Source organism: Cervus canadensis, chromosome 20 (genome assembly GCF_019320065.1).
Source record: "Cervus canadensis isolate Bull #8, Minnesota chromosome 20, ASM1932006v1, whole genome shotgun sequence".
Taxonomy (NCBI): domain Eukaryota; kingdom Metazoa; phylum Chordata; class Mammalia; order Artiodactyla; family Cervidae; genus Cervus; species Cervus canadensis.
Window position 1 is genome coordinate 49,906,410 of NC_057405.1, and position 17,456 is coordinate 49,923,865.

The 17,456-nt window shown below is 33.2% G+C and overlaps 1 protein-coding gene across 1 annotated transcript in view; it reads right to left on the reverse strand.

Moving 5' to 3' along the window:
- ASCC3 (activating signal cointegrator 1 complex subunit 3) overlaps window positions 1-17,456 on the reverse strand; it is a 255,303-nt gene that overhangs the window by 40,686 nt on the left and 197,161 nt on the right. The window contains exons 18-25 of the mRNA XM_043439337.1: window positions 15,752-15,916; window positions 13,393-13,479; window positions 12,362-12,538; window positions 9,036-9,261; window positions 7,298-7,452; window positions 4,270-4,368; window positions 3,157-3,325; window positions 629-849 (exon numbers count right to left, since the gene is read on the reverse strand). Coding sequence (XP_043295272.1) covers window positions 629-849; window positions 3,157-3,325; window positions 4,270-4,368; window positions 7,298-7,452; window positions 9,036-9,261; window positions 12,362-12,538; window positions 13,393-13,479; window positions 15,752-15,916 — 1,299 coding nt within the window. The remainder of the gene's footprint in view (window positions 1-628; window positions 850-3,156; window positions 3,326-4,269; window positions 4,369-7,297; window positions 7,453-9,035; window positions 9,262-12,361; window positions 12,539-13,392; window positions 13,480-15,751; window positions 15,917-17,456) is intronic.

Below are 17,456 nucleotides of genomic sequence, written 5' to 3' on the forward strand. Positions count from 1 at the left end.
GAAAAGGGAAGTTAAAACATTTCTAAAATCACACATGATGAGGAAGAGCACACAATTCTAATCATAACAAATAAATTGACTTTTTTAGAAAAAAAGATTTCTGAGAGTACTTCACATTTAAAGAAAGCTTAAAATCAACACTTATTTGACTCGACACATTATTTTACATTAATAATAGCATGGCCATTTGGAGAAATGTGGAATAAAAGCTGCCTTGGTATTTCCTGTGCGTAATCAAGCTGTATTTATTAAAGTATTAGCATTCCTTCACAGCCAAAGGGTTTGATTATGATTAATGATTATGAATCATTATATTTCTTATAAGGATGGCTATGAACTACATTTCTTACAATGAAATTTCCTATGAATTATAGGTATCTTACAATGTGGAAAGGACATGTGAGCACCAATAAGTACATCAGAAATCTAACTAAAGGACTCCAAAGTGTTAATATAAGTTTTCTTGTGGCCATTTACTCATATGTTGATCTGGGCCCCCCTGGAAAACTCACAAGAGAGTGGCAAATCTATTCAATAAGTCCTGCCACTATATTTAGAACTGGCTAATTTACAGATTATAAATTATGTTTTGTAATTAAATGTAAACAGGTGATTGTTTCCAACTGACCTTTGAAGTAGGGTACTTGTTGAAGACTCTGAAAATGGCTAATTCAGCTGCAACAGTCTTTCCTGATCCAGTGGGTGCTCCAAGTAGGACATTACAGTCTGTGTGATACAGCGTGTGAAATATTTGTGTCTGCACAGGGTTAAAGTGGCTGAAGTTGTACAGGGCTTCATATGCTTCACAGCCCAAAGCTGTGATAGGTAAAGGCTGAAGATCCAGTAATTCTGCAAAGATTCAACAAGTACATACAAAACTGGAGAACATGCACATCATAAAATACTGTCTTTTTGAAACAAATTATAATAATCCTTAATTCTTTAGAGGGAAAAAAGGATTAACCAATTCTTATATACTAGTTACAGATTTCCCTCCCCCTCCATTACCACGATTATGATATTGACATACATATTAAACACTTTTCTGGCAGAGCTCCCTCTAAGACAGCGCTAATGATCTTCCAATCAGGAAAGAGATTTGAATGAGAGGTATATGAAAATATGCATGTTTTAGAAGAAAACTAAATCTATACCAACCTGCAGAAGGAGGAAAACCATTTGCAGAGTAGTACTAGAACACTTACTAAGAACAAATAACTCTTCATTTGTTAAAACAGTTAACAAACAGAGTGGTTGAGGGCACTGTTGTTCCAGACAATGCAAACTAACATGAACTTAAAATAAGAAGAAACTTGGGCGGGAGTTTTAAATCAGAGCATGACTGGATAAGTAAGAACTGTGCTGAGAAAACATGGAAAGAAACTAGATTTAACTGTAAATCATCAGGTAGACTAGAAGTCCAGGAGATTAGAAAATCAAAATGATTTAGAGAAATAAAGTTATACCTAGATACCCTTGAACCTGACAGTCATTTCATTTTCCTATAAACCAGAAAGGTATCAGTTAGCTAATTTCAGGATTACTCCATGAAGTATGACTCTACTTATTTTTTTTTTCAAACTATTATTTTTTATTTTATTTTTATTTATTTATTTATTTTTTTTCCCCATTTATTTTTATTAGTTGGAGCTAATTACTTTACAATATTGTAGTGGTTTTTGAGGGGGGATCGGGATGGGGAATACATGTAAATCCATGGCTGATTCATGTCAATGTATGACTCTACTTATTTGAAGTGAGTAAGAAGGGGAAAAAAAATTAAGAAGGGAACATGGTGGTCTGTATCTTGAGTTGGATCTTCACAGTACAGCTTCAAAGTGGAAAGTATGGAGAGTTTTCGTCTCAAAAAATGCATTTAAAATTAAAACGCTAATTTTTAAAATATTATCACTGTCCCACTGCTCTACTCTATTACATAGGTAATTGATTAAGAACTAACTATATGTTTCTTATACCAGATTACAATCACTGATATGTTTTGTAGCACTGAAAATCAAGAAGAAAGGAAGTCTTAACTTGTAATGCCAATCAAAGCATAGACATATTCTTAAAAAACACTAAAAAAAAATAAACATTTCAGCATTTACTGACAATGTTAATTTAGGTGTTTTACTTCTGTAAAATACAAAGATTTTTCCTAGCTGATTCGAGCTCAGTGGAATGCCTGTATATAAACTTGGATCCACACAGAACTGGAAATCATTGAGGTTACATCATGTATTTTTTAATATCAATTGATATGTCATGGTGGTACATTTGTTGCATTTAAAAATGTAGTCAGAAAATCAGCTAATTACATAAATAAGGTAATACATGCTTATCCACTCAACAAAGAAGGGATTAAATGAGAATTAAAATATAACATTAATACATGTTAAAATCAGGTACTGCAAGCAGAGAGACCTAGTAGTGATGTTGGTAGCGTATGTTTAAAGCACCCACAAAAGAGAAATAGACTCAGAGACACAGAGAACAGACTTGTGGTTGCCAAAGGGAAGGAAGAGAAGGAGAGGGGTGGGTTGAGAGTTTGGGGCTGGTAGATTCAAATCATTACATTTAGTAGGGATAAACAACAAGGTCCTAATGTATACCACAGGGAACTAGTCTTAATATCCTGTGATAAACCATAATGGAAAAGATATTAAAAGTGTATATATGTATATATAACTGAGTCATTGTGCTCTACCATAGAGATGGACACAACACTGTAAATCAACTATATTTTAATCAAAAAAATAAAGCACCAAACATTTTATTTTATTTTGAGATTCTAGGTATCACAAAGCTTATTTGATGAAAGAAAATCAGAAAAGTCTTCTTCAATGAATAGATCAATAGATATTGCAATTTCATTATTTTCTGAGAAATCATAATGATTTAGAGAGGAGGGCACAGTAATACAGCAACAGTGAGTGTCGAGGCTTAGTTTAATGTTTTTGGAACTCAAAAAAAAAAAAAAAAATTAAGGCCTGAATTAGGGTCTACATTTGATTTTGAAAAGTCTCTTCTCAAACTATATTTGAGAAATAAGATGGATTTTTATTTAGATTCAGACAATTTTAAAGCATAGATACTTTTCAACATGAAATGAAAACAACAATTTTGGAAAATTCAAGTTACTATTCTACATGTTACCTGTATGGGGAGGATGTCTCTCTGGTAGAATCAGATGTTGAAAGTTGATAATACATACAGCCTCAGCTCCTAACCATCGATCAGACACCGCTCGGATGTAGTATTGGGAAGGCAAAGGCTCAAAAATAGGGATTGTAAATACCAGTAGTTGAGCTTCTTTACTAATGACCTAGTGTGGAATAAAGTATAAAATGAATATGGTTATTCTAGTAGCAAAGGGGCCTTATTATTCTCTTGTAAAAACAATGGTTTCTGTAGCAATGTGTACTAAAGAGAAAGAAAATATCTTGGATTTCTAAATAGCTGAGATATTCAGATACTTCAGAAACTTGTAGGACGTCATTCTCTGAGGACATCTGATATTATAGAAAGAAAAACATATGCTCAATTTATAGTATTTACATATGCATATCATCATGTATTATCAAGTCACTAATTTAACCCATTATCAGAATTTCCCTAACTTCATTCATTCAAGTACTTAACTTCATAATGTTTACCAAATTATTCATTTAATATTTAAAAAAAAAATCTTTCACTACCATAAGTGGAATAATACTTGGCATAAATAAAAAGATAATCATGAACACAAATGCAATGAAAATAAAATATTGCTATAAAATTCTATAGATGTCCACTCAGGCCTAAACCTTGTTTCTCTTTGATAAAAAGAGAAATTATGAATGGAGCATCACAGTGAATTGCTTCAAACTGAGTCTTCGTTTTGGAATTTTTAAAAAAGAATGTCTTTTATATAATGTATTCAGTAGTCTTAATACTGTGCCTTTGTAACACCTGAAGTTATTTTTTATTTATTTAATTAAAAAAATTTTATTTATTCTACCCATTTGACACATTCTACCCCTCTGGAATCTATGCCTTAAACCATTAGAAAAATTACAATTCAATTTCTCAAATGAAAATCACATTGAATATATGACATTTAATCACTCTTTTCTTTTAAAACCAAATAGAACCATAAAACATAATAAATAAAGCTTTAATGGCATTATGAAATTATAGAGAAACAGGGAAAAACAGAAATTATTTAGTTTATATTTTCTTTTCAATGACAGCAACAAAATAAGGATAGAGTCACATAGACATATTTACCTGTTTTTTTAGAACTAGGAAATACTCTGAATGATAAATATGATCATTTGTAGGATCTTCTACCCAAATCCACCAGGGTTCTCCTACTGTCCCATGGACCTAGAAGGAAAATAATATCCTAATACTATATATTTTAATTCAAGTAAGGGATTCTATTGTTAGCATTCCCAGAACTCATTCCTTTTTCTCTTTTTAACAGATTTATTGATATGGAATTTACATAACAAAGCTTACTCACTTAAAGTATACAGTTCAATAGTTTTAATACCTTTACAAAGTTTTGTGACCATCTTTATAATCTAATTTTAGGAATTTTCATCATCCCCTAAAGAACCTTGTACCCTAACTATCTTTCCATCGTATCAACCTCCAACTCTTGACAACCAGAGTCTATTTTCTTTCTCTATAGATTTGTCTGTTTTCGACATTTCATATAAATGGAATCATATGCGACTGGTTTCTTGAACTTGCCTAATATTTTCACTCATGTCATAGCATGCATCAGTCCTACCTTCCTTCTTACTAACACTAACAGGTAATATTCCATTGGATAGATATATTGTGTTTTGTGTATTCATTCCTCTCTGTTTTTATTCCTAAAAAAGCCTAGACTTGTTCAGTATGTTCATCTCTTTTTCTCTCTCATGTAACATTGCAGGTTACCCCACCTCCAAGAATAATTTTGGTTAGCATACACTAATCAGCCTATAGTATCACCCTCACAAGAGCTTGTGGCAAGGGACAGGCACATGGCCAGTACTTGCCCAATCAGGGTAAAGAAAAGGTGCATGCTCTGGGCTGCTGAAGCAGGGAGTATTTTTTCCATCTCTCAATTAACTGTGAACAAGGAAGCATGAACACATTTGAGAAGCAGCCAAAAACATCAGCAGAGAAAAGTGATGGAAAGATCCTGGGTCTGGAACAGTATTATTAAACAGAAGACTCAGTCACCTTTAGGGCCTGCTCAACCCATGGACCTATCCTTTTTTAAGAGGATGTATCTTCTTTGGGCTTCCCTGGTGGCTCAAGCTGTAAAGAATCTGCCTGCCATGCAGGAGCTGTAGGTGACGCAGGTTCAGTCCCTGGGTCAGGAGGATCCTCTGGAGGACGGCATGACAACCCACTCCAGTATTCATGCCTAGAGAATCCCGTGGACAGGGGAGCCTGTGGGCCACACACAGTCCCTGGGGTCACAAAGAGCTGGACATGGCTGAAGCGACTTAGCACACACACACATCTTCTTTTCCTTAAGTCAGTTTGAGACTACTCATATTTGCTATTCTTACAGCCAACAGTATTCTAACTGATAAAAGCAGCTATGAAAATAATTAAGTACTCCATTCTGCTAATGTGTTGTGGGAGATTTATTATTTATCTTAAGAGAAGAAAATAGGGTAAAAAAACCTATAACTTCTATTATTTCAATATATAAAAACTAGAGCTCATGGCTAATGGTAATCTTATATTTTACATAAATTTTATATTTATAAAAATATTAAGTATAATTTTCTATCATCTTGCCCTCACAGAAATACTGTGAGAAAGATAATTATTATTATAATACAAGTTTACAGATGAAGAAACTGAAAGAATGAATGGTTAGGACACTTTAAGGCCAATGGTTGATTTCAGTTAGGACTATGGTTGGGTATAATAAAATGCATTCACTTTAAAGAAGTACTAATGTCATGCAGATGATGACATTATGACAAATATTGTAAATATGCAGACGATATTTACTTACACTTAACTAGAAGCTTATAAAGCAGGCACTGCTATACTACATTTACTGATTTTTCATTCCCCACTGGCCTCTTGAAAGGACTGACACTTGCTTGTCTGCGCCTACAATCTCTTTTCTACCGTACTCTTTGCATAGTAACTGGTGCAAAGACAGACCTTAAGAATTATTGAGGGCTTCCCTGGTGGCTCAGTGGTAAAAGAATCTGCCTGCAATTCAGGAGACCTAGGCTCAATCCCTGGGTCAGGAAGATCCCCTGGAGAAGGAAATAGCAATCCACTCCAGTATTCTTGCCTGGAGAATTCCACAGACAGAGGAGCCTGGCAGGCTCCATGGGGTTGCAAAGAGTCAGACATGATTGAGCAGCTAACACACAAAGAATTACCGACTGAATAAGAGGATCCAGAGTGGATTTTCAATGTGCATATGTGTATATATATACACATATACACACAGTAACAGCTAAGTTTCAGAAGAAAGAACCGAAGTAGGGGTAAAAACAGAAATAGGAAAGGGAAGGAAGCCAAAGGAGGACATTTTCAAGAAGGACAATGTATAGCACTTAATGTTCATGAAAATAAAGATGATAACTAAGGCAAGGCCATTTATTTTGGCAATCAATGACAGTTTGAGAAACATCAGGATTTTAAAAGGGCTCTTTTAGCATGAAGAATCTTGAATTTTAAGTACGTTAAAATGACAGAGTACACATGATGTGAAGAGCTGACTCATTGGAAAAGACCCTGATGCTGGGAAAGATTGAGTGCAGGAGGAGAAGGGGACGACAGAGGATGAGATGGCTGGGTGGCATCATCGACTCAATGGACATGGGTTTGGATGGACTCTAGGAGTTGGTGATGGACAGAGAGGCCTGGTGTGCTGCGGTTCATGGGGTCGCAAAGAGTCGGACACGACTGAGCGACTGAACTGAACTGAATTGATAGAGCTAGAAAAAAATGAAGATCACACAGACAAAATGAAAGAGGACAGAATTAAGCAAAGTCGCTATGGAGTTGAAACCATTATACCATTGTTTCATGTGAAATTTTAGGTTTCCTATAATTCTCTGATGGGGTCTCATTGGTTGACATATTATCCATCTATTATACCACATGCTTATCTTGAGGATGAGAGTAAATACTACTACAATGTTTTAAATGATTCTTCAATGTATATTCTTTTTAAAGGATTCTCTATACGCCTTGAGGACAGATGTAGGGAGGTGTAGTTGAACTTGGACTACAGACATATTTCCTTAATGTAGATTTAGGTGTTTTCCATGTCTACCTGATCATTCCAAGAGAAATCAGGAGAGATGCTAAGCGTCACTCGGAGGACAGTCCGTGTGATGGGCTGAATGGATGCTTCCATCGTTACAGAAGGAATCTGATGAACACATTGCTTGACCTTGAGCCCAATATTCACATGATGCAGAATGTGACCTACAGAGAAAACATCACTAGAAGAAATGTGTCCAGACAGGAAAAAAGCAATAAAATCTGACTTGTAAATGGGATTTCAGAGAAGGTGCTTTTATTGCTTGTTTTATGATTTGCTATGTAGAATGGTTGACATTCTTGACCTGGCATGTTTGAATATTTTTTAATAGTTAACTTGAATTAGCAATTCATAGCTCTGAAAACCAGTATCAGGGTTTTTTCTTTTTTCAGCTATTAATAGGGTTCTTAAAATTACTGAAACTTGATAGTTTTTAAACTACTATAAACAGTTCTACTTTTCTCCTAGTCAGTTTAAGACCATTATAGAAATATTTAGTATTTTGTGAAAACAGTCATTAATTTATTCAAGGCCTATTTCAGAACTCTATAACCATGATGGAAAATGCTTTAGCAATCAAACACAACTAACTTACATGCCTATTTCCAGGAAACACAGATAAAATATAAACTATGGCCAATCTAGCACAAAATTAACCACTTATATATACATATTTTCATAAATGTTGAGACACTGAAATATAGATATGCATGAAAGCACCACGGTGGCATTGGGGGTCACAAACAGACGTGACTAACTAGAAACATTTTCCTACTCTAATTCAAATGACTAAGTGGAAATAGGTTATATTTTTTATAGGAGAAGTATTTCTTATGTGTCCTGGTGGTTCATAATATAATTTTTTTAAAGCACATTTATAAGTAAACAAAAATGTTTTATGTACACTAATGTTTGAAACTAAAGTGATTCCTTTAATTTTAATAAAATATTTACATTAGAAAATACGAGTAATCCCAACTTTCTAGTTCATATTCCCAATTTCTATTTTTATTGATACTTCCCTTTTTTATTCCATCTTAGTAGTATTCTTATTACACAGGGGAAATAACTATCCCAGCCTCTCCTTGTATCTATGGACCTTTTGCCAAACCTCTCTTTTCCTCAGCCTGCCTTCCTTCACGCGTAAAGCTTATTCTATTTAGAATCTGAAACATTACCTAATCCATGTTTGTTCAACAGAATGTTAAGGCACATGGCAAGATATGCAGGGGTAATTTTTCAGTATTATGTGAAAAGCATAGAAGACCAAATACTATTTATACACTGGTAGCAACAGTATTTAAGGATCTATACATACATAATGATGAGGCTCATTTAGAATCTGAAGAATTGTACAGTTTATTGTTGACATACTTTTTTTGTTGAAATACTGTTTATACACAGAACAGAAGACAATAAAATGAATTAAATATTAAGAAATAATTTGAGAATAAATGTCATTAACTAATTCTCATTATTTGTACCTAAGATTGTATCTGTAAAGTAATCAAGGGTATGACAACCTAAACTCCATTTTAACTAGCAATTTTATTGAGTAACTACATAAAATTTAAAGATTTAACTTCACAAAATTTAAATTTTGCTTGAGTTTAGCTCAATTAAAAAACAAATAAAATGGTAAAAGTTTATCTTTAGTAAAATGAAAATTCATAATGCTTTTTTTAACATTAAACAAAATATTTTAATTGCATAAAGTTACATTAAAACATTTTTGCTTCTTTCTTACCTATTTCATCTTTCCTCATGTCTTTCAGCTTATCCACAGTAAGATTTTTTTCTTCTAATCTTGTTAGAATGTGTGGTGGTAAGACTGAAAATTGTCTCAAAGGGCTAGTCCAACCCCAAAGCCTCTTGTCAATGACTTTACTAAGATTCAGGAGCCTGTAGGTCATGGCAGGCCAGCGTTTCCTCAAAGCAATTTCAAAAAGAGCACGGACAATTCTAGCTGCATTCTGAAGAATGAAAAGGGGGACTGGTGGTTAGGTCCAATGTCATTTTTAATTTATCAGTGAAATTATTATTCAGACTCAGTTTAAAAAGTATGTCAAATTGCATCCTTTAATTGTGGGCAACATCTATCCTCATATACCTCTAATTATCTTTATTATTTTTACACAAGAATAATCGACCCTTTTATGTGGATGTTATTCTGGTTAACTCTCCAAGAATAGCTTTATTTCCAAGTTCTTAGGAAGTTCCACATCACATCTCCCTAAACAGGAATGAAGGAGATGAGACAAAAGGCATGCAAAATATTTAGGAGGCTGTTGAAACCATTTAGAATCTAAGAGACAGCAGTGGATATCCTCGGGTATATAGTGTAATAATCAAATTTATAAAGCTATTTGGAGAAATGCAGAAGACTTGGGATCCCGTCAGAGAGAAAAATTAGTGAGAAAAGAACAACAAAAAAATATTGATGAGTGCAACTACCCATATTAATGGCTTCCTTACAAACCAGACAATGTGTTCATTGCTTTATATATATTATTTAATTTTTATGACAAATGCATTTGACTGGTCTTGATATTATGATTGTATAGATGAAGATACTAAAGTTTAGTGATTTTAATAATTTGGAAAGTTGGTGTCAGAGTATCTTCTGAAAGCTAGACCTAAACATCACCAAAGTTAACACCAAGATTCTAAATTCAGTGACCTGAGTAAAACTTCATTCACAGACATAGAGATACAATGACTGAGGCCCTTTTTCACATAGTTTTACGGAAGATTATTTTAAAAATCATGAACTTAGAGACATCTACAGTATCTAATAACATTTGCATTTGAAAATGAGGAATGCTATATCTGGTCAAAATCATAAAAATAGATGAAAAATAGTGAGATTTAAAATAGCAAAATGGCAAACATGATATGGCTTGAAATTATGAGGTGAAAAATAATCATAAGAGTTAAGGGCTTTGGTTTTACTTTTTATATAAAAAGTATTATTCATCTTTTGATAAATTCAACTATTTGTTTCAGTATCGGAAATTTAAAAACAAGTGGTATTTAGAAGTATGTGAAGCTGTCTCTAATATCTTTCAAAAATGACAGGATGGCTCTCACTAGGCTCAGAAAATGATAAATAAATTGAACATTTTTATTATCATAGCTATCAAGTAGGTATTCCTACAGCATGCCCAGATGCTCTTCTAAAAACTGTCAGGCTAATTTTTTCAAGTGTGTTTGAAAAATGCGTTTTAATATTTCAGAGCCTATGGTTGTTCCCTAAAAGCTAAATGAAATGGAAAGAGAAATTCTGTGTGACATAATAAAAATAGGACATTTTAATCTGGAATGATACAAATTGGGTGGGAACAATGATCAAAATCTCTAACATGCAGAAGATACAGGCTCCTTTATAACACCATAGGACAAAAAAACTAAGGATTTATTTTAAGGGCTGAGAGAAAGTTTCAGGAATACAGAAGGAAGTACCATTTTACAGATCTGACAGTGCTTGTGGAACTAGTAATGGCTTAAACTTCAAACAAACAAACAAGAAACCCCCAAACTCAACAAAATTTATCTAATGCAGTCAAGAATGATAACCCAATAGGAGTTATTTAAGAAAAACCAGGGATGCCTTGAGATACAGCCTCAACCTTCTGAGGCTGACTTTCTGGGTACCAATCATGAGGAAATCATGAGTTTTATATTGCAAGGCAATTTGTAAGTCAGTCTCTGATAATATGTTCATAATCTTGAATTAAGCAGAAATGTGGTTGGATTATTCATCCAGAATGCAGTAAAACTTTGCCTTTTCATTAATTATTTCAATATAAAACCATTAGATTATATAAAATGACAATATATTATCTTTCAGAAAAACAGGTAAAACAAAAGACTTTAAAAACAATGGTTCCTTCTAGAGCTTTAGGCTTCCGAGAATACATATATTTTTCCATGGCAGAAACATATGAGTTGCAAAATGAAGAAAAATGTTTTCACCACATCCACATTTACTTTATATTTGAAGTCATCATCTAGTTTCTCGGTTACTTCGATTAAATTACTGCATTTCATTCAAATTGTTTGCTAATGTGTCTTGGTTTACGTTTATAAATATTTCATGTTTACCATTATTTCAAACTACTCTGGTTGTTAACAGTAATTCATTTAACACAAATACACTTTTTCTATATTAAGTCTTTGAACAAAATTACAAAAAGAAACCACATAATGCAATATTTCCTATAATTAAAGGATGATTAACATTTTATTCTCCTTAACCTACAAGAGGCATTACTCAATAAAAATAATGAAAAAAGATTTCTGATAAATAATAAATATTACTCCCTAGAAGTTAAACCTCTCATCTGAAAGGTATATACTGCCACACACACACACACACACACACACACAAATCTACTTTATATATTGCATGAGGTCTTGAACTTAAAAACATAAATATTACAACATTTTATACTATGATAATTCTAAAAACTAAATACTTAATGAGCTGCAATTTAAGGATTAATTTTCTTTCAGCCCTCAATTTATATGAATCAGCTTAGGAGGGAAGATCACTTTTTCTTAATAAAAGATATATCATACTGAATATATAATATGAGGTACATTTATTAAACTCTAATGGTTAAAAACAAATGTTTATATTTCTAACTTTTGAGGAAAGCTACAAAGTTTCCATAATGTTTTCTTTTTGCTTGAAATATTTTTTTACTATTGCCCTAAGTAAAAGAAATGAACTTGACCATTTTTTTAAATGTTTTCTGTTTTCAGGAAATGTTTCCTGTTTTCAGGAAAAAAATCAGATACTGATATTTTTACATACTAAAATGTAAACAAGAGCAACATCAAAAAAAAAAAAAAAAAAGCCAAAATAACCACCAAATCTAACCTCTGTTCCTGATCTAACAGCATAAAATGGAATAAAAGACATACAAATTAAACAGAACCAGTTCTAAGATAAAATGTTGATTTGACAGCATGTCAATCATGAAGCAATACATTATAGCATGAATTAATTCCTTGAATCTCTAAAAGTAATCAAAGGAAGAGAAAACAGAAAGGGAGAAATATTCTTACCTGTGCAACATATGCAGAATCTGATATGAGGGAGAAACTGTCCACCTCCCCTCGGCTGATGTAAGTTTGAAGCAGGATGTTTATTTTCCCATAACTGTTCTCTACACCTCCAGGAGCTGAGAGTTCACAGAAATTGCTTAATAAGGTATCTAACTCCTCTATTTCCTCTTCTCTGACCTGGAAGAATCATGATTTTATAGAATTATCTGGGCTGACTTATTTAAAATTTTTATACTGAAATTAAACCATACTGCATGTGTTCCAAAAGTTTCCATGTCATTACTCAACAATTTTTTGTATACTAAAATAAAAGCAATTTTTTCATAGGCAACTAATAAAATACAATGAAAAACTATCTTGAGGCTGATACAACTACATTTTATTATTCATCACCAATATTGAAATTGCCATTGACATATAAAAATTTGATATGCCACAAAAATTAAATCTTCTGACCTCACCATCCTTTTATTGATGAGATTTCATTTTTTATTTGACCAGAGTAAAACCTCTGCCCAAACGGATTACGGCAAACTTGAATTATCTTCAAATGCATTCATTACGGTCATATATTTTTATATGGTATAACACATTCATAGCTTAAAACTGTGAAGTACTATGATTCAAAGCATTAAAGTTTTCACTGTTAATAAGATTAAATTACAATATGAGTACAGAAATATTCATATCTAAGTCTGAATCATGCATGTCCTTTATATTTTCTTCAGTGAACCTTACATTGCAAATAAACCAAAATCTACACACTAAATTCTATGATAGTTTCATTACTGTAAAACCTACTTAAATTGTATTTGATTTGCAGTAGAGAGCAAAGAATGGTGTCAGGTATGAAATACTATCAAAATCTATAATAGTGGACATTGTTGATAAATGGAACAACATGGCTGGTACTCAAAATGTGAAGTGTATAGTTTATATTGTATCAGGAATAACAATTTATTGCAAATGTTTATAAATGAATAAACACATATATGATATATGCATTTAATTCAAACTTCAAGCAATCTTACCTTGATTTGATCAAATTCTTCAGCTTTGGAGACTATAGCAAAAATATCACTTTCTGTTTTGTGAGCATCAAAGAGTTCATTGAAGGTCTACCAAAGTAAGTGTTACATTTTATTAAAATAGAAGGCCTAGTGAAATATTTTAAATTCAAAACCTGACTATAAATCACACATTCTAAAAGAACATCTGAGTCCTAGAATATGCAGAGTTACAACGTTTGTAGCACACTGTTCCAAATCATAATTATAAACAATTATTAAAGTCACCAAAGACTAAAAAGACTATTTATCTAGAGAAGATCTTTAGAAGCAAAAAAAAAAAAAAATCAATAAAATCAGTTAATGAGGCTTACATTAGATATCTAAAACAATGTTCAGCATAACATTCTGATTTTGGCTCATTTTCAGCATGGGCATATGGAAACCTATATAATTCTACGACTTTAAGCTGATCATATATCACATAAAATTGATGGAGGGATAACTAATAATATGTAACCTGAAGATTCTGGCGAAGATCATAATATTGCTAGTAAGGGCATACAGAAATTCAGAAAATCGCAAAGAAAAAGATCAGAATAAAAACACAGTTGAAAAAAGGCTGGAGTTCCTGAAAGAGAGCTGCAAACAGGCTTAAGATGCAGTTTGCCAGCAACACACTACCAGGTGGACAAATGAGAAAGGAAAATGGACAAACAAGCGGACATGAGTAGGTGATGCAAGCTGTAGAGGGCTGGGGGAAATGCTGTGGGCTGAGGAACTAAGAGATCACAGTTGTGAGATGATATATGTTAAAAGACTTTGAAGAAACCTAAGGTGCTATATGGGGCTTCCCTGGTAGCTCAGACAATAAAGAATGTGCCCGGAATGTAGGAGACTCGGGTTCGATTTCTGCGTTGGGAAGATCCCCTGGAGAAGGGGATGGCAAACAACTCCAGCATTCTTGCCTGGAAAACCCCATAGACAGAAGAGCCTGGAAGTGGGGATCGCATAAAGTCAGACATGACTGAGTACTCACACTTTCAAAGTGCTATACGGGACTTCCCAGGTGGTGCAAAGGTAATGAATCTGCCTGCCAATGCAGGAGATGCTCCTTCAGTCCCTAGGTTGGGAGGATCCCCTGGAGAAGGGGATGCAACCCACTCCGGTATTCTAACATGGAAAATCCAGTGGACAGAGGAGCCTGGTGGGCTACAGTCCACCGGGTCACAGAGTCAGACATGACTGAATGATTCAGCGCGCACACATACAAAGTGCTATAGAAACCCGAGATATAAATGTGGCAAGGGAGGAAAAGCTATTAAGCACACGAAGATGTTTTCTGAAACATGTTATATGCATAAGCAGATGTTAAATAAACACAAAACATTTAACACGTACAAAACTTTCATACAGGCTTTGGTGTTCATATTTTTGAAGAAATTTCACCTTAGTGATTGCTATTACTTTTTCATTTAAGAAACAATTTTAAGAACAAAAATAAAAGTGAACATAGAAAATTCAAACCTTCTCTCTATAAAAAGAGCAATGAGTAAAATTTCACCTTAATCTACCTCCCTCTATTCAACTTTAAATCCTCTCTTCACAGCTAATCACTGTTAAGTTTTACATGTAGTAATACGTGAAGGTACATGTGTGTTTGTGTTAGTCGCTCAGTCGTGTCTGACTCTGCAACCCCATGGACTATATATAGCCCACCAGGCCCCTCTGTCCATGGGATTCTCTAGGCAAGAATACTGAAGGGGATTGCCATTTCCCTCTCCAATGAAGGTCACATATATAGGTATATAAATACACATGAAGACAAGTATGTATTATTTAAAATGTAGATATTATGGTGGCACCCTACCTTACATAAGATTACATTAAAAGGCAACAGGCAAGGATACAACTGTGTAGTACAAATTACCTTTGAATAATCTCTTAAACTGTCCAAATAGCACAGCTGAGTGCCCTAATATTTTTATTAGTTTTTATAATTCTTCTTGGTCAGTGTTTCTCAATAATTTGTAATTAATTTTTCAACTTCTTATTCATGGACATCAATAAGCCAACAGCCCCCACTTTAAATCATTCAGGCATTCATTCCCCAGGTCTAATATGCTCAATGGTTTTAGGTTTGGGTTCATCTACAGCTTGGGACATACTTATAGAACAGGATGGCAAGAAGATCTGAATATTTAAAGTCCTATTTTTTTTCTTATCTTTACTGAGTGCATGTTGTTGAATTCCTAAAAGTTAAATGAATTTTGTTCCATTAGTAGCTTTTGTTTTTCCACAATACTACTATATTCTGAAGTCCAAAAAGTATATACATTTAAAAACAGACATATTATTCTATTTGTTCCACTCAGTATAATACCTCAATAGTGTTGTACTTAATATAGTAGTGGCTAGCAGTTCTACCCAAATCAGTTGAGGAGAAATATCCAGTTCGCTCCTCAAAACGAATCATCCGAGCTTTGTCTAGTTTCCGTCCAACTTCAATGACCAACTGTTCTCGGTGCTTTGCTAATGTTGGGTCAATCTATAGGAAACAAAACAAAACAGAACACTTGACTAATTGTTCAGACAGTCATCATTTGCTAATGTATACCTACTTATGGAAATTAATGTTTCTATTGATGCTTTAGCATACATTTTTATTACAATTTTAAAAGAATGCATTTTTTTTCATTTATTTTTATTAGTTGGAGGCTAATTACTTTACAATATTGTAGTGGTTTTTGCCATACATTGACATGAAGGGCTGGAAAAAAATATTTCATGCAAACGGAGACCAAAAGAAAGCAGGAGTCGCAATACTCTTATCAGATAAAATAGACTTTAAAATACTCAGCCATTAAAAAGAATACATTTTTTAAAAGAACAATTAGAAAATATTTTATTTCATTAAATAAAGCTTTTAAAATTAATGAAAATTATCAATCTGTATATTATTTTCAGATAGTAAATATTAGAATCTAAAATTTCTGTATAGTCTTATAATCTTTAAGATTAATCAGGATTAGAAATTAGATACATGAAAAAAATCATTGTTTTCTCCCTCCCACACTAAAATAAATAAGAATTGTAATATACCAAATCATAGTCTTGCTTTATCAGCTGTTTCAAGAAATGATAGTGAGAATGCTTTCCTCTGCTTAAGGGTATACAAAAATAAATGAAAAGTTATCCTTTCAAAAGCATGGTTTTAGTGTTCTAGCAATTTTCATACCTGTTGATGGGAAAACCACTTTGCAGTACTTTTCTAAGCAGAAAGGACATTAACACTAGATATCAACAAATATTCTTGCTACTAATATATGTGTGTGTAAATATATGTATATATACACACACACATGCATACAGACCAAGTCCTGAGGATTGCAGTCTGGCCACAAGCAATCAAGTGAAGTATGACCTTCTAAAGGGGGTGAGGGGAAGAATAAAATACTTCAGAAATCTATTTATGAGTTAATACTCCTACTATTTGTTCTAACAGATTTTTATAGCAACTTATTCATGCACCAAATATAGCTACAACAAATGAATAAATCAGAAAAAAATAAGGCAAAGGAAAATCAAGTGTAGGGAAGCAAGGTGGAATCAAGGGTCATATTAGCAAATACAGAGTCTTTTTTTTTAAGTCTTTATTGAATTTGTTACATTGTTTGTGGGGTTTGTTTGTTTGTTTGTTTGTTTTTAATGTTTTGGTTTTTCAGCCAGGAGGCATGTGGAATCTTTGCTCCCAGATCTGGGATCAAACCCATACCTCCTGTGCTGGAAGGCAAAGTCTCAACCATTGGACCACTGGGGAAGTCCCAAAAAAGTCTTCAATATTTTCTCTAAGTGACATACTATATGTTTCAGGTTTACCTTTAAAACCATTTTATGAATCACGTTACTAAACTACTAAAAAGAATTAAAGTATTACATTATTTGTGTTAGTTCACATGAGTTTTATAGCTGTAAATCCTTATTGAGTAATAAAAACACACAGGTCAGAAAAAAGGTTAGATTATCTGAACTGTGAGGGCTATAAAATCATGTACCTCAGAAGGGGAAAAAAAGTCACTTTTTTATAC